This window comes from Carcharhinus amblyrhynchos, chromosome 15, assembly GCF_965287045.1.
Source record: "Carcharhinus amblyrhynchos chromosome 15, sCarAmb.v2.hapA, whole genome shotgun sequence".
Classification (NCBI taxonomy): Eukaryota; Metazoa; Chordata; class Chondrichthyes; order Carcharhiniformes; family Carcharhinidae; genus Carcharhinus; species Carcharhinus amblyrhynchos.
This window is the reverse complement of record NC_137338.1, coordinates 66,824,061-66,842,713: the sequence shown is the minus strand read 5'-3', so window position 1 is coordinate 66,842,713 and position 18,653 is coordinate 66,824,061. Positions and strand designations below refer to the sequence as shown.

At 45.0% G+C, this 18,653-nt stretch overlaps 1 protein-coding gene across 1 annotated transcript in view; it reads right to left on the bottom strand.

Annotated features, from left to right (window-relative positions):
• Positions 1-18,653, bottom strand: part of phldb2b (pleckstrin homology-like domain, family B, member 2b) — a 174,621-nt gene that overhangs the window by 18,717 nt on the left and 137,251 nt on the right. Inside the window, exons 16-18 of the mRNA XM_080204108.1 lie at positions 15,074-15,088; positions 10,913-10,948; positions 4,477-4,657 (exon numbers count right to left, since the gene is read on the bottom strand). Coding sequence (XP_080060234.1) covers positions 4,477-4,657; positions 10,913-10,948; positions 15,074-15,088 — 232 coding nt within the window. The remainder of the gene's footprint in view (positions 1-4,476; positions 4,658-10,912; positions 10,949-15,073; positions 15,089-18,653) is intronic.

Sequence of the window (18,653 nt, the reverse complement as noted above, 5' to 3'; positions counted from 1 at the left end):
GCCAAGATATTGAGAGTCTGGTTGAGGGATACTAATTGGCTTCCTTGGGATCTAGATGGGAGAGATGGAGCTGGGGAAAGGAGGGTATGCTCCAATGTCCCATCTGGTTTATAGACATCTTTTTGGACCTGTTTGCTGGTATTGAGTTATTTGTTAGAATTGTGGGGAGGTGGTGGCTTCGTGGTATTGTCACTGGATTAGTAATCCAGAGACCCAGGGATCCTCTGGGGTTCTGGGTTTGAATCCCACGACAGATGGTGAAAATTGAATTCAATAAAAATCTGGGATTAACGCTGGCCATGAAACCATTGTTGATTGCATAAAAAAAAATCTGGTTCACCAATGTCCTTTTTGGGAAGGAAATCTGTTGTCCTTACCCAGTCTGGCCTACATGTGATTCCAAACTGCCCTCTGAAATGGCATTCGTGGGCAATAGAACACAGAACACTACAGCACAAACAGGCCCTTCGGCCCACAAGTTGCGTCGATCACATCTATACCTGCCAAGCCATAGAACTATCTGTAACTCCCAATCCCATTAAATCCCATGTACTCATCCAGAAGTCTTTTAAAAGACCCCAGCGAGTTCGCCTCTACCACCACCGATGGCAGCCAATTCCACTCACTCACCACCCTCTGAGTGAAGTAGATACTGGCCCAGCCAGAGATGCCCAATCCCAGGAATGGGATTAAAAAAAATTGTCAAATAAAATGACGCTGAGGATCTATGTCAACACCTTGGGGTGAATACTGTCACCAATGTTAGGATATCAGAATAAGGCTAAAGCAGCCAAAATTTCCATTTACACAGTGCTTCTTACAACCACAGAGCATCCTAAAGTCCTCAAAAGCCAATGAAAAACAATTTGAAATGTAATCATTGCTATAATGTAGGAAAGTGGCAGCCATTTTGTGTGCAGCAAGCTCCCACAAGCAGCAGTGAGATAAAAATCAGGGGAGAGTTTGGATTCCCACAGAAAAGGATCTTTTCTGAGTGAGCAAGTGGACCTTGGTGAATTGAAAGAATCTACGGAGTTGATTATTCAGACCACTGAACAATCGCAGAATACGGTAGTGCAGAACATATAGAACATAGAACATAGAACATTACAGCGCAGAACAGGCCCTTCGGCCCACGATGTTGCGCCGACCAGTCAAGTACTTGTCCAGGTACTTTTTAAAGAATGTGAGATATCTCGCCTCCACCACCTTCCCAGACAGTGCAATCCAGACCGTCACCAAGCTCTGGGTTAAAACAAGTTTTTTCTCAAGTGCCCCCTAAACCTCCCATCCCTCACTTTTAACTTGTGCCCTCTTGTAACTGACCCCTCAACTAAGGAGAACAGTTGCTCCTATCCGCCCTGTCCGTGCCCCTCTTGAACATCTCAATCAGGTCACCCCCTCAGTCCTCTCTGCTCCAGAAAAAGAACAACCCAAGCCTATCCTACCTCTTCTTATAACTTAAATGTTTCATTGCAGGCAACATCCTGGTGAATCTGCTCTGGACCCCTTTCAGTGCATTCACATCCTTCCCATAATGTGGCAACCAGAACTGCACACAGTACTCCATCAAAATTCTATACAACTCTAACATGACCACTCTGCTTTTGTAATCTATACCCCAATTGATGAAGGCCAGTGTGCCAAATGCCTTTTTTATCACCCTATAAACCTGCCTTTCCACTTTCAGAGATATTGGAACAAACACCCAAGGTCCATTTGTTCTTCAGAACTTCCCAGTGTCAGACCTCTCGTAGTATACTTCCTTGTCAAATTACTCCTTCCAAAGTGCATCACTTTACACTTTTCAAGGTTAAATTCCATCTGCTGCTTATCCGTCCATTTGACCATCTTGTTATATCTTCCCGTAATCCAAGACACTCAATCTCACCCAACCAATTTGTTACAAGGGAAGGTGGACCATCTCAGTACCAAACCATTACTGAGATACTGCTCAAGTTACAACCAGTGAACCAGCTGTATTTTAGCATCATATTTTACTGCCCAATTAGAGAGTTTGATCTTAACTAAACAGCTAATTTTTTTTTTAATCAGCCATGTTGCTAAACAGCAGTTCAGTGTCTAGCACCAGCACTGCTGTTGACTGATGCTATTCTTTTTGACATCAAAGGGATTGTGTGTTATTAATAGGAAACATCTGGTTCAAACCATGCATCAAAAGCCACGATCAATCACACTTGAGCTTTTACTCATCTTGCCGGGGTGCGCACATCAGGTGGTAGCGTTCTCTGGTCTTTTGTTTTGCACACCGCTAACAGCTGGATGTGGTCCATCAAACCGTCAGACCAATCTCGTGTCATCGGAAAATTCAGTTTATCACACTCAAGATGCCAGGTTCTGCATCAAATATTATTCTCTCCTGCCCCAGTTTGTGTTGGCACAAAGCAGTCCCAGGATGAAATCTTGCTGAGGCAATGATGGGGGGGTTGGGAGAGCCAGCCAGAGAAGCTCCTCGCCACCTCACAGACCAATCAGTTGATGGAGAGGACGGCTGGGATCAGGACCCTGGGGCAGAGGTCACACTTGCTGAGCCAATCGGTGGCGGCTCTTTTGCTCACAGGGTCAACAGTGGCTACTGTAGAAAAGGTAGTCACCAGAGACCCAGGATGACAAAGCGAGCCAGGCCCTGGGAATGGAATGGTAGAAGTAGTTTCATGGAGTAGGGGATTGCAGGGGTGTGTAGGAGGGTGTAGGGGTCAGGGGTTAGTAGCAAGGGCAGGAGGTTGTTTCTCCATGGGGCCCCCTCTTTCACAATAATGTCTCTCTCAATCTGGCAGTGAGTGTCTTTGAAGGATGGATTCTGCCAAATCCCACCCCCTCCCACTGACTCGTCTGGAAATATCAAGCTTCCCACGTGGTGACAGGCCTGTAGGTGGTCATTAATTCTCCATTTAGGGGCCTCAGGCAGTGGCCTGCTTGCCCTGGTCTTCATTGGGATGGAGGGGGAAAGCATCATGGTATCCATCCATTTCCCCCTCCTGCTCAACTAAATGCCCTGCCTCCAAAGATGCCACTTCAGAGGGCAGAGTCCACCTGCTCTCTATGTCAAAGTGGTAAATTCCAAGCATCTTTGTAACTGAACATAGTTTGGGATTGGCTGCTCAAACAAGATTACTGGTGTTGCTCATGGTCTTCTGCTTCAGCACGGTCTCACTCCCCCCTTCCCTTCAAATCTGTCACCATCAACCTTCCTCAAAATATTCACTCATACAAAAACTGCCCCAAGGTCCACCAACCCTTTACCTCCTCCAAGTAAAGGCTAGGGGAATTGGTAAATGCATGGGGTTACGAGGATAGTGTAGAGGAGAAAGACCATTGAAAGCATTCTTTCTTTCTGGTTGTATCACAGCTTGGTACAGCTCCTGCTCTATCCAATACCGCAAGAAACCATTCATCCTGGGACATACTCTCTCCCACCTTCTTCCATCGGGAAAAGATACAAAAGTACACACATCGACTCAATCTGGAAAGATAGAGGTTAAGAGGCGACCTGATAGCACTTTACAAGATGGAGTAACATGGACAGAGTGGATAGTCAGATGCTCTTTCCTAAGGTAGAAAATTCAAGTACTGGGGACATAGGTTTAAGGTGAATGAGGAAAAGTTTAGAGGAGATGTGCAAGGTAAGTTTTTTTACACAGAGGGTACAGTAGTAGCATTTAAGGGGTATTTTAGTGAATATACGAATAGGATGGGAATGGAAGGAGACAAACTGGGTAAGTGTATACAGTTTTAGTTTAGGCAGGCATCATGGTTGGCACAGTCTTGAAGGGCTGAAGGGCCTGTTCCTGTGCTGTACTGTTCTTTGTTCTTTTAAGAACAGCTTCTTCCCTGCCCCGATCAGACTTCTGAATGGACCTACCCCACATTAAGTTGATCTTTCTCTACAGCCTAGCTATGACTGTAACACTACATTCTGCACCCTTTCCTTTCCTTCTCTATGTATGGTATGCTCTGTTATTTATACTAATACATGTGACAATAATAAACTAAATCAAAGATAAGATGTGCTTTTGGAGAGTCAGTGCAGATTTGATGGACTGAATGGTCTCTCTCTGCAGAGTTGAGATTATAAGGAAGTGATGAGGATAAAGTGGCCAGAAAGGAGCAGACAGACAAGAATTTTAGACATGAGGCATTGTTAGAGCACGAGACACTGGTACATCAGTGATCACAGCGGGTAATAGTTGAACAGGATTCCATTAGGATTTGGGCAGTAGAGTTTGTGATGAGCTTAATTTAATGGAGAACAGCCAGTAAAGTAACAGAGTCCCAATGTTAGGAAATTTCATGGATGGGTAAAGACAGCTGACCAAAGATACAGCACAGCAGAACATCCCGAGGTGTCTGCTCCTGCTGCCCGACGTTTATAAAGCTGGAAAAGAGAGGGCATTGCTCCTAGAAATAACTATTCATGGGGTGAGGGGGAAATCCCGAGGCAGAGAAAACTCTTACCTGGAGATGTTGTCTGGAGAACAGGCGGAGACATTGGTGTCCACGCTGTCGGAGCTGTCTAAGCTCAGGGCGTCGAAGGCGCTGTCCTTGCATCCATTGACAGTGTAGGGAGAACGATCGGCACCGACATCATCCTGCGCTCTGATCCTCTGCCCGTCATTGGCATGGTGCTGGCGGGTTCCTTGCCACAGAGCAAAAATAGCAGTTATTCCATTCAAACCCTTCCAATCTTCAGAGTAAACTAGTGAAATAGACCAACTCCGAAACCAGATGAGGAGAAGCAGTTACCTCTTCAGAGTGAATCCAAAGCCATCAGTAATAGTGGGGATGACTCAATCCATCACTTGGCTCACTAACTACAATCCCCAAATTCCCCAGGCCTTGTTCCATGACCCATTCCTAATGTACGTCAATGGACTGCCTTCAGTTCCATGCACTCTCATTGTCGCCAACAGTCAACTACCTTCTGGAAACCTTGTTTGTGACCTCCTCGAAATATTCACCATGATAAATTAGGCATTGTCTGACTCTTCCCAAACCCCCTCAGACTCTCTCTCTGCTTACCTCAGGTTTGTCCAAGCACAAAATCAGTCTGCCCGGAAAGTAACTACATTTCAGCTCTGAAATTCCCCTATTGCAGGTGGGATCCAGCTCTCCAGCTGAGGAGACAACTGGTCTCAGGTGGTAGCGTCCACCAACAATTCGGAGGGGGCATGCCAGTTCCACTTTGCTGTCAACTCCATGTACTGTCAAAGATGGGGCTGCATCTCACTCCTGAATGGCCCATCGCAACGTGAGTGTGAACAGCTCGCTGTGAGAACATGGACCATTACACAACAACATCCACTAGACGCTCAAAAAAGCTTCCAGTCCCACAGTAGCTGAAAGTCTGAGACACCATCCATCCTCCCCAACATCTCAGGTGTTTTCCTGCTCCTGAAATACTGAGGACAAGTAGTCCTAGCTCCTCACCCACCAAAGGCAAACTCATGACCATTATCATCTAGAAGGACAAGAACAGCGGATACCTGGGAACACCACCACCTGGAGGTTCCCCTCCAAGTCACTCACCATCCTGACTTGGAAATACATCATTGTTCCTTCACTGTCACTGGGTCAAAATCCTGGAATTTCCTCCCTAACAGCACTGTGGGAGTACCTACACCTCAAGGATTACAGTGGTTCAAGAAGACAGCTCACCACCACCTTCTCAAGGGTAACTAGAGATGGGCAATAAACACTGGTCCCACCAGAGATGTCCACTTCCCATGAATGAATTTGTTTTTAAATCTGCTCAGCTGTCGTTGGAGGTTGGGATTTGGGCTTGCCCGCGATGGTTCCTGTAGTTGACTTGCCAGTACTCAATGTTGACCTGTGTTGGACAACAACTACAAACACATCTAGTGAGCTCCTGACCTTATTGAGGACAAATGGCCTCTGATCCGTCTGACGAAGGGTCACCTAGACTTGAAATATTGGCTTTATTGTCTCCCCACAGATGCTGTCAGACCTGCTGGGATTTTCCAGCATTTTCTGTTTTTTTGTGAGGAAAGATTTCAAATGCATTTACAAAATGTACTATACAACATCCAGTCTGGGTCCAACATTACCAGTGTCATAAATCAGGGAAAATGGTTCACCTCAAGAAATAAGAACATTCTGGAAGTTTGGAAAGGCATTGTGTGCCAGCACAGGCTTGGGGGGCCAAATGGCCTGTTCAGGAACACAGTTGTCAAACGCCTCTCAATATGAAGGCGGTCTCTCGCTCTATGGATGGTGAGCTGAGGTTTCAGTGTGTCTGATTGGACCAGCAGCTCTTTGACTCAATTGGTTGGCAATCTCATCAGTATTTCCTAACTGGCTGTTGCAGTAAAATCCACCCGGGGTCCAAACGTCCCCCCATCCCGCCTCTGTGCGAATCAGGACCCACTTCCTGACTCCACGGTCAGGCTTCTTGGTCTCGGTAAAATTCTTCCCAGTGATACGCCTCACTCAAGTTTCCTGTCATCCATTTTCTGAACTGTTGGGGGCATCAAAATCACACTCTGCGATCAAAGCTCTCACACACAAACTGACACACACAGACAGGCATACACACACACACACACACTGGCAGACACATACAGATACAGGCATACACACACACACACACACTGGCAGACACATACAGATACAGGCGCACACACATACACACACACACACACACACACAAACACACTGGCAGACACATACAGATACAGGCGCACACACATACACACACACTGGCAGACACATACAGATACAGGCGCACACACATACACACACACTGGCAGACACATACAGATACAGGCGCACACACATACACACACACACAAACACACTGGCAGACACATACAGATACAGGCGCACACACATACACACACACACAAACACACTGGCAGACACATACAGATACAGGCGCACACACATACACACACACACAAACACACTGGCAGACACATACAGATACAGGCGCACACACACACACAAACACACTGGCAGACACAGGCACACACATTCACACACACACATACAGACACAGGGACACACTGGTGTACACATATACACACACCCACCCTCATACAATCACAATGCAAAGAATATTCTGCCAAAGTGAGATACATGTGTAGCAGAGGATTTAGTTGTTGCATTTGATATTTGACGAATCTTGGTATTGTGTGAGAAAGCACCATGTCTGAGAGCCATGCAAACCGCTGAATTAAAACCCAGATCGATCAGTGTGGTTCACAAGGCTGTACCCAGCACACAGCAGGCTACCCAGTCCAGTCCCAGCCTCGGAAATCTGTCATTTTTAAAGTTCATTCCTCGGATGTGGCAGTCCACATTTTAAAAAAATTTTTAAAACTCCAAACTTAAAGTTACAAAGCCAATGCTCAGAGTGAGCCAGGTAAACTCAAATCCATTCACTGCCTGCTCAAAAACTAAATTCAGATTACTACTGAATCCAATTCATGGCCCCAACAGAGACAAACAGAATCCAAAGTGACATTGCATCCCATCTTGGGCTAGATCTGATACACATGATCTTAGCCAGCCTACCCCTAACTGCTCTTGAACCAGTGTCTCCCTCAGACATTTCACAGGGCAGTTAAGAGTCAACTATATTGCTGTGGATCTGGAGTTACACGGAGGCCATACTGGATTAGGATGGCAGATTTCCTTTCCTAAAGGATATTAGTGAACCAGATGGATTTTTACAACAATTGATGATCATTTAATGGTCGCCAAAACTGAGACAAGTTTTATATTCCAGATTTCATGAACTGCTATTGTGGGATTTGAACCCATGTCCACAGAGCATTAGCTTTGGCCTCTCGATTAGTGGTCCAGTGACAATACCACCACTACACCACCAGCTTATGATCTGGAGGAGGGAACCAAGTGTATGGTGTCGAAATTTGCTGATAACACCAAGATTGGTGGAACGGCAAATTGCGCGGAGGGTGTGGAGAGTCTGCAGAAGGATCTAGATAGGCTGGGCGAATGGGCCAGGAGCTGGCAAATGGAATTTAATGTTGGCAAGTGCAAGGTGGTCCACTTTGGTAGGAATAATGGTAGGAAGGATTATTACTTACGTGGCGAAAAACTGCAGCAGGCGACGGTGCAGAGGGACCTCGGGGTCCTTGTGCATGAGTTGCAAAAACCCAGCTTCCAGGTGCAGCAGGTGGTCAGGAAGGCGAATGGGATGCTGGCCTTCATAGCGAGGGGGATTGAATATAAAAGTAGGGAGGTCTTGCTGCAGCTGTATAGGGCATTGGTGAGGCCGCAGCTGGAGTACTGTGTGCAGTTTTGGGCGCCGGGGGGGCGGTTTAGAACGGAGTTGAGGAAGAACTTCTTCACTCAAAGGGTGGTGAATCTCTGGAATTCTCTGCCCGTTGAAGTGGTGGAGGCTGCCTCGCTAAATATTTTTAAGACGCAGGTTGATGGGTTTTTGATAAGCGAGGGGATTAAGGGTTATGGGGAGAGGGCGAGAATGTGGAACTGAGCCACGACAGATCAGCCAAGATCTTATTGAATGGCGGGGCAGGCTCAAAGGGCTAGATGGCCTACTTCTGCTCCTATTTCTTATGTTCTCTATATTGGTGTAGAAAGTGAGGCTATTGCTCAGCCCAAGACAAAGGGCCTGACCACCAGACAGGAGTTGAGTATAAGGGTCAGAGTATCTGGAGAATCAGCCATTGAGTGAAAGCCGTGACTGTGGCAGTGAGCAGCATCGAAAGCTGTTGTAAACAAATTCCATCCGCGTTTACATCTATAAAACCCCAGGCTGGCATGAATTCCAGACTTCCAGCTGGTGTTAATCAAAACCAGAGTAAATATTCATGGGCTGCTCGGGGGCCAGAAAACACGCATGAGTCAACAACTCCTACACGGTAGAGAGGGGGGAGGGGTCATTTCCAAGATCGGCAGAAGCTCTGAAGCCCACTTGTTGGCCGTTTACAGAAAGCCGCTGAATAGGGAGCTCAATCAAACCCTATTCCCTCAGCCAAACTCTTCCCAAAGTTATAGGAGTGACTTCCTCTTGATGTACAAAACACCCCAGCGTCTCAGTCTTTCTGCCCAAGGCCAATTTATATCATGCAATCCAAGCTAAGTTCTGTAAACTCTTCCACCTGTAAAACTCCCTGGCAGCAGCAGGAAGATTTGAAAGGGGAATGGTGAGCTGTTACTTTGCACGATCCACACAGATGTTAAATTCAGACTGAACTTTGAAAAGTTGCTGCTCTCAACAATGACATTGATATTTTAGAAATTGTTTATAACGGAGGTTCAGAGGCCAAAGTCTATATCCTGAAATCACAAGGTCCAATGTATCTGATATAACATTAAAGTAAAAGAAGAGTTAATTCACTGAATATTGATAAAATGGGATCCAAGTTCCCCGGAGCCTGCAAGACACCATTCCATTATAACACTACAGCATCCCAGTACAAAATCCAACCCGTAACGCAGCATTCAATTACCGAACCCCAACTGCGGTACAGCTTCGCATTATAGAACCCCACCCGAAATACCACAACCCATTACAGAACGCCACCCATAATACAGCATTCCGTTACAGAGCCCCACCTGTAATAACAACATTCCGTTACAAAGCCCCACCCATAATACCACCACCCATAACAAAACTCCAACCAAAGCACAACATCCAATTACAGAACTGCTATTGTGGGATGCAATTGTCATTTATATTAATGATTTGGATGAGAATATAGGGGGCATGGTTAGTAAGTTTGCAGATGCCATCAAGATGGTGGCATAGTGGACAGTGAAGAAAGTTATCTCCAATTGCAATGGGATCTTGATCAATTGGCCAGTGGGCTGATAAATGGCAGATAGAGATTAATTTAGACAAATGTGAGGTGATGCATTTTGGTAGATTGAACCGTGGCAGGACTTACTCAGTTAATGGTAGGATGTTGGGGAAAGTTACAGAACAAAGCGATCTAGGGGTACATGTTCATAGCTCCTTGAAAGTGGAGTCACAGGTGGACAGAATGGTGAAGAAGGCATTCAGCATGTTCAGTTTCATTGGTCAGAACATTGAGTACAGGAGTTGGGACGTCTTGTTGAAGTTGTACAAGACATTGGTAAGGCCACATGTGGAATACTATGTGCAGTTCCAGTCACCCTATTATAGAAAGGATATTATTAAACTAGGAAGAGTGCAGAAAAGATTTACTAGGATGCTAGCGGGACTTGATGGATTGAGTTATAAGGAGAGGCTGGATAGACTGGGACTTTTTTCTTTGCAGCATGGAAGGCTGAGGGGTGATCTTATAGAGGTCTATAAAATAGTGAGGGGCACAGGTCAGCTAGATAGTCAATATCTTTTCCCAAAGGTAGGGGAGTCTAAAACTAGAGGACCTAGCTTTAAGGTGAGATGCAAAAGTGTCCAGAGAGACAACTTTTTCATAGAGGGTGTTGAGTGTCTGGAATAAGCTGCCAGAGGTAGTAGTAGAGGCGGGTACAATTTTGTCTTTTAAAAAGCATTTAGGTAGTTACATGGGTATGATGGGTATAGAGAGATATGGGCCAAATGTGGGCAATTGGGATTAGCTTGCAGGTTTCAAAAAAAAGGGTGGCGTGGACACATTGGGCCAAAGTGCCTGTTTCCATGCTGTAAGCCTATATGGCACTATGAAGTTCAAACATAATATGACATTCAATTAATGAACCCCAATCATAATACAGCATTCTGTTACAGAACCCCACCTGTAATACAACATTCCATTACAGACTTCCACCTGTAATACAGAATTATATTACAGAATTCCCTCTTTAATAAAGCATCCCATCACAGAATTCCACCCGTAATACAATATCCCATTGCAGAACATGTGATCATGTGAAGAAACAAAAATCTATCCCACTCTCTCCGAGTCGTGACATTTACCTTTTCTACGAATCCCCTTGGAGTGCGAGGATGTTCCTGGGGAGAATTTGCAAGACAAAATTAAATCAAAAGAATGAACTTCAACCAAAAGAAAGCACTTCACAGGCTGTTTTCTAAAACTGATTAGCTTCTCCCTGTACCTGCCTTCAGATTGATATCAATTGCAGCAACAAGAATATAAACACTGACTCAGCCAGCACGATTCCTCACTAACCCACAAACCATGACTCTTAGAGTCATTAAGGTTTACAGCACAGAAGCAGGCCCTTTGGCCCAACTTGTGCATGCCACCCGGTTTTTATCATTAAGCTAGTCCTAACTGCCCGCATTTGGCCCATATCCCTCTATACCCATCTTACTCATTAAACTGTCTAAATGCTTTTTAAAAGACAAAATTGTACCCACCTCGACTACTACCTCAGGCAACTTGTTCCAGACACTCACCACCCTCTGTGTGAAAAAAATTGCACCTCTGGACCCTTTTATCTCTCCCTTCTCACCTTAAAACCATACCCTCTAATTTTAGACTCCCCTACCTTTAGGAAAAGATGCTGACTATCTACCTTATCTATGCCCCTCATTATTTTATAGATCACCCCTAAGTCTCATACTCTCCAGGAAAAAAAAATCCCAGTCTATCCAGCCTCTCCCTATAACTCAAACCATCAAGTCCCGGTAGCATTTTAGTAAATCTTTTCTGCACTCTTTCTAGTTTAATAATATCCTTTCTAAAACAGCGTTACCCAAAATGTACACAATATTCCATGTTTGGCATTACCAATGTCTTGTACTACTTCAACAAGATGTCCCAACTCATCTATTCAATGTTCTGACCGATGAAACCAAGCGTGCTGAATGCCTTCTTCACCACTCTGTCCACCTGTGATTCCACTTTCAAGGGGCTATGAACCTATACCACTAGATCCCTTTGTTCTACAACTCTCCCCAATGCCCTACCATTAACTGAGCATGTTCTGCCCTGGTTTGATCTACCACCTGGCATTTATCTAAATTTAGCTCCATCTACCATTCATCAGCCCACTGGCCCATTGTTGCAATCCTAGATAACCTTCTTTATGGTCCACTATGTCACCAATCTTGGTATCATCTGCAAATTTACTAATCAGACTTTCTAAATTCTCATCCAAATCATTAACAGAACAACAAATAACTGAGGCACACTGCTGGTCACAGGTCTCTAGTTTGAAAAACAATTCTCTACAACCACCCTGTCTTCCGTCAATAAGAGAATTTTGTATCCAATTGGCTACTTCACCTGGATCCCGTGAGATTTAACCTTGTGCAACAATCTACCACACGATACCTTGCCAAAGGCCTTGCTGAAATCCATGTAGACAATATCAACTGCACTGTTGTCACTACTATTTTTGGTTACCCCTTTAAAAAACTCAAATTCATGGGACACGATTTTCCACTCACAAAAGCCATGCTGACTGTCCTAAATCAGATCTTGCCTCTGTAAATGCCTGTAGATCCTGCCTCACAGGGTCCTTTCTAACAACTTAACCATTAGAGACATTAGGCTCACTGGTCTGTAGTTCCCAGGCTTTTCCCTGCAGCCTTTATTAAACAAAAGCACAACATTTGCCACCCTCCAATCTTCAGGGACTTTACCTGCGTCTGTCGATGATTCAAATATCTCTGCCAGGAGATCTGCAATTTCCTCCCTAGCCTCCCACTATGTCCTGGGGATTTATCTATCTTGATGTGCTTTAAGACACCCAGCAGCTCCTCCTCTCCCCTCAAGACATCACTGTTAATTTCCCCAAGTTCCCTAACATCCATGCCTTTCTTAAATACTGATGATAAATATTCATTTAAGATCTCACCCATCTCTTGTGGATGTGCACACAGATGACCTTGTTGATCCTGAAGAGGCCCTACTCTCTCCCTAGTTATTCTTTAGCCCTTTACGTATTTGTAGAAGCTCTTTAACCTTGTGCAACTCTTTGGATTCTCCTTTGCCTTATCTATAATCTCATCTTCCCTTTTTGCCTCCTGATTTCCCTCTCAAATCTATTCCAACAACCTTGATACTCTTCAAGGGATCCACTTGATTCTTATTCACATTTGAAGAGCATCTGCTGATCTAGTCTGTTTTGGAAATTTTCCCAGTTAGAAAGAACTTACAAAGTTGCTGATTTTCATTTGTCTCACTGATAATTCACAGTTAAAATAAAATGTCTATTAGATTTTATCCTCTTTCGTGTTTCCAAACAATTTCAGCTAAATCAGGAATTGAATTGCATTTTGTGTGGCAGCTTTATAGGGGGTCTATTTTGTTTATACCTATTTGTTTGGACTTCAGAGAGTGATGTTGTCTGAGAGAGAGAGAAAGACAGGGAGAGAGTAATGGGAAGTGAAAAGGTGCACTTCTACTCTTCTGCAATCCTGTACATAATCTTTGTCGCAAAAACCCACTGCTATTTGAATATTGGTGTAAAGAGAGACATGCTGCTGAAACTTTTCATCTCCCACTCATCAGGACAAACACAGAGCCCAAATTTAAAACAATCAAAACAATTTATACCACAGGAAAAAGGTTGACAAGTCGACTCTTATTGGCTAGGATGTTGCCATGGAGAAAGCAAAGAAGAACGATAGGTTCCCCCAAGTTTATGGATAATTCAAAAAGGAGCAGGGCCTGAGCATATTCCTTTTGTTCACAGACACAGGTTCCCCATGTACGACTGTGTTGCTTCTAGCAAGTGCAAATCATAGAATACCTACAGTGCAGAAGGCAGCCACTGCATCTGCACCAACTTTCCGAAAGAGCATTTTACCCAGGTACACCCCCACCCTATCCACGCATTTATCATGGTCAACCCACCTAACCCACACACCTTTGGATACTAAGGGGCAATTTAGCATGGCCTATCCACCAATCTGCCTATCTTTGGAGTGTGGGAGGAGACCAGAACACCCAAAGTAAACCTACACAGATAGAGAAAATGTGCAAACTCCACAAGGACCCAGAATTGAACCCAGGTCCTGGCACTGTGTGTTAACCACTGTGCCACTTTGCTGCCCCGTGATGAGTTTGACTGATATCTTAAATTTAGTTGTTAGAAGAGACATTTGTCAGCACCTCTGACAGTACTTTACTGGAACACTGACTTTGACTTCTCAAACCTGGGGGTAGGATTTGAACTCAAAACCTCATGATTCAGAGATACCTGTGCAACCAACTGAAGCATGACCGACATATTGCAGCATACAAGATGTGATGTGTACCACTGGGACACAATCAGCTGTCTGGGACAAGACCGAACAAAATCCCATCTCCTCTTATTCCACAGCCACTCTTTGACAGCAGAAACTTCAAAGTGCCATGAACGAAGCCCAGTCCATCATGCAAAACGGCCTCCCATCCCATGACTTCGTCAACACTTCCTGCTGCCTTGGAAAAGCAGCCAGGATAATCAAGGACCCCACGCACCCTGGGCTTAGTTCAACCTTTTTCCATGAGGAAGAAGATAAAAAGGGTCATGTACCAATCAATGAAGTGCAGCTTCTTCCCTGCTGCCATCAGACTTTTGAATGGACCTTCTTTATATTAAATTGATATTTCTCTACACCCTGACTATGATTGTAACACCATATTCTGTACTCTGTCCTTTCCTTCTCTATGAATGGTATGCTTTGTCTGTATAGGGCACAAGAAACAATACTTTTCACTGTATGCGACAACAACAAATCAAATCAAATCAAAAACTCTTGCACAATGCATCAAAAGCAGCAGCTGGCAAACAAGGTGGAGATGAAAGAGGTGCTTTGCAAGGTGAAAGGTAATCATGGATGCCCAACAGCGCCTCACAAATAGCTAATTGTGAGATATTACTGTCTTCAGATTCAAGAGCCTCCTTCGAACTGCTGGGATCGACAGGACAAACACACAACAGCTCACAAACTGTCTGCCAGGGCTGCCTTCATCAGGGCATCCCCGAGGGGGAAAACGGTATCATTTTCTCAAGGGATATTTAGGCTGCTGCTCATAACTCCAAAAGATATCTTTCCTTTTGCCCCAAAACATGGTGACATTATAATTTAAGTTAATCGAGTAAGAGTGAAGTTGTAGCAGCTTACACAACCAGCAGTGGCAAACGCAAATAAAACTAAGCAGCAATTCGGGTCTCGTACCTTTTCTTGATTTCCCTGCAGACAAGAGAAAAGTTGGACATTTAGTCAGTGACCACACAGCAGCCAGGGTCAGATAAGCAATACATACAAATATCGAAATGAGGAATAGGCCATTCACCTTCTCGAACCTGTTCCTCCATTCAATAAGATCATAGCTGACCTGATTGGAACTTCAACCCCACTTTCCTGCCTATCCATTGGCAACCTCCTACCTGCGTGTTAGTCAAGAACATATCTACCCCTGCCTTAAAAATATTCAATGACTCTGCCTCCCTGTGCTGCCTGGGAAATAGAGATGCATTGATTCACAACTCTCAGAGAAAAAATTCTTCTAATCTCTGTCTTAAACTGGAGAACCTTTGCTTTTAAACTGTGTCTCTGAGTGTTTGTCTCTCCCAAAAGGGGAACATCCCGTCAGCATTCACCCTGTCAAGTCTCCACAGGATCTGTGGAAATGTTTCAAGAAGATCATCTCATTCTTCAAAACTCCGATAGATACAACTCCAACCTAGATTGATTCCGGGGATGAAGAGGTTGATGTATGGGGAGAGGGTAAACATTTAGGTTTATACTTGCTGAAGTTTGGAAGGATGAGAGGGGATCTGATTAAGGTATATAACATTTTAAAAGGGATTGATAAAGTAAATGTAGACCAAATGTTTCCTCTTGTGGGGCAATCTAGAACAAGAGGTCACACGTATCGAGTCCCTAAAGTGCAGAAAGAGGCTTTTTAGCCCTTCGAGTCTGCACTGACATCAATTCTACAAAGGCTCTATCTCTGTAACGCCACACATACATCTCACTAATCCCTCTAACCAAACTAAGGGGCAATTTACATGACCGATGTATCTAACATGCACATCTTTGGTCTTGGGTTGAAAGGCGGTAGATTTAAAACTGAGATGAGGAGGAACTACTTCTCGCAGGTGGTGAATTTCTGGAACTCGCTGCTCCGTAGTGTGGTGGAGTCTGAATCACTGAATGATTAGAGATATATTTCTAATAAAAAAAGGGATCTGAGGGATGTGTGGGCAGGTGGATTTGGGACCAGGGAGAGATCAGCTTTGATCTGATTGAATGGCAGAGCAGGCTTGAAGGGCTGAATTTGTCTACTTCTGCTCCTAATTCCTATGATACTAACAATTGTCACATTCCTCATAAGTTAACAGCCCCCTATCCTAGGTATCAGTTGAGCAAATATTCTCCTAGAGACCAGTAATATCACACTCAGCACAGTGACCAGTAATATTACACAGGACACAGACCAGTTATAACACACAACACAGTGACCAGTAATATCGCACAACACAGTGACTAGTAATATCATACACAGGACAGAGACCAGTAATATCACACAGGACAGAGACCAGTAATATCATACAGCACAGGGACAAGTAATATAATGCAACACAGTGACCAGAAATATGACACAGCACAGTGAGCTGTAGTATCTCACGCAGCGCAGGGACGAGTAATATCACACAGCGCAGGGACGAGTAATATCACGCAGCGCAGGGACGAGTAATATCACGCAGCGCAGGGACGAGTAATATCGCGCAGCGCAGGGACGAGTAATATCACGCAGCGCAGGGACGAGTAATATCGCGCAGCGCAGGGACGAGTAATATCACACAGCACAGGGGCGAGTAATATCACGCAGCGCAGGGACGAGTAATATCACGCAGCGCAGGGACGAGTAATATCACGCAGCGCAGGGACGAGTAATATCGCGCAGCGCAGGGACGAGTAATATCGCGCAGCGCAGGGACGAGTAATATCGCGCAGCGCAGGGACGAGTAATATCACACAGCGCGGGGACGAGTAATATCACACAGCACGGGGACGAGTAATATCACACAGCACGGGGACGAGTAATATCACACAGCACGGGGACGAGTAATATCACACAGCACGGGGACGAGTAATATCACACAGCACGGGGACGAGTAATATCACACAGCACGGGGACGAGTAATATCACACAGCACAGGGACGAGTAATATCACGTAGCACAGGGACGAGTAATAGCAAGTAGCGCAGGGGCGAGTAATATCACACAGCACAGGGACGAGTAATATCACACAGCACAGGGACGAGTAATATCACACAGCACAGGGACGAGTAATATCACACAGCACAGGGACGAGTAATATCACACAGCACAGGGACGAGTAATATCACACAGCACAGGGGCGAGTAATATCACGTAGCACAGGGACGAGTAATAGCAAGTTGCGCAGGGGCGAGTAATATCACACAGCACAGGGACGAGTAATATCACACAGCACAGGGGCGAGTAATATCACACAGCACAGGGACGAGTAATATCACGTAGCACAGGGACGAGTAATAGCAAGTAGCGCAGGGGCGAGTAATATCACACAGCACAGGCACGAGTAATATCACACAGCGCAGGGACGAGTAATATCACACAGCACGGGGACGAGTAATATCACACAGCACGGGGACGAGTAATATCACGTAGCGCAGGGGTGAGTAATATCACGTAGCGCAGGGACGAGTAATAGCACGTAGCGCAGGGGCGAGTAATAGCACGTAGCGCAGGGGCGAGTAATAGCACGTAGCGCAGGGGCGAGTAATAGCACGTAGCGCAGGGGCGAGTAATAGCACGTAGCACAGGGGCGAGTAATAGCACGTAGCACAGGGGCGAGTAATAGCACGTAGCGCAGTGACCAGAAATATCACAGGCAGCAAAGAGACCGGTAATATCAACTGGTTCAGAGACTGGTAATATCACACACAGCACAGACAAGTAATATCGCAGCCAGAATAGTGATGAGCAATATCACACACAGCACAGTGAGCTGTAATATCACACAGCACAATAACCAATGATATAGCACAATGACCAGTAATATCACACACAGCAGAGAATGAATAATAGCACACTCAGCACAGAGGCCAATAATATCACATAGTGCACTGACAAGTAATAGTGCCCAGCACAGTGGCCAGTAACATCACAGCAGAGAGACCAATGATATCACATAAGTACAGAGATCAGCAATATCACACAAAGCACAGAAACCAGCATTATCACATACAACACAGAGACCAGTAATATCACATGCAGCGTAGTGGCCAGTATTATCATACACAGCAGTGACAAATATTATCACACATAACAGAGACCAGTAATATTTCACAGCACAGTAACCAGTAATGTCATACATCACTGTGACCAGTAATATCACACACAGGACAGTCACCAATAATATCTCACAGCACAGAGACCAGCAACATCACACACAGTACAGAGATCAGTAATATCACATACAGCAGTGGACAGTATATCACACACAACACAGAGATCAGAAAGATCACACGCAGAATAGAGACAGTAATATAACACAGCGTAGTGAAAAGTAATATCACACAGACAGTGACCAATCATATCACATAGAGCAGTGACCAATACTATCTAACACAAGAGACCAGTAATAGCACACACGGCACAGAGACCAGTGATATCGCACACAGCACAGAGACCAGTGATATCGCACACAGCACAGAGACCAGTGATATTGCACACAGCACAGAGGCCAGTATATCACACTCA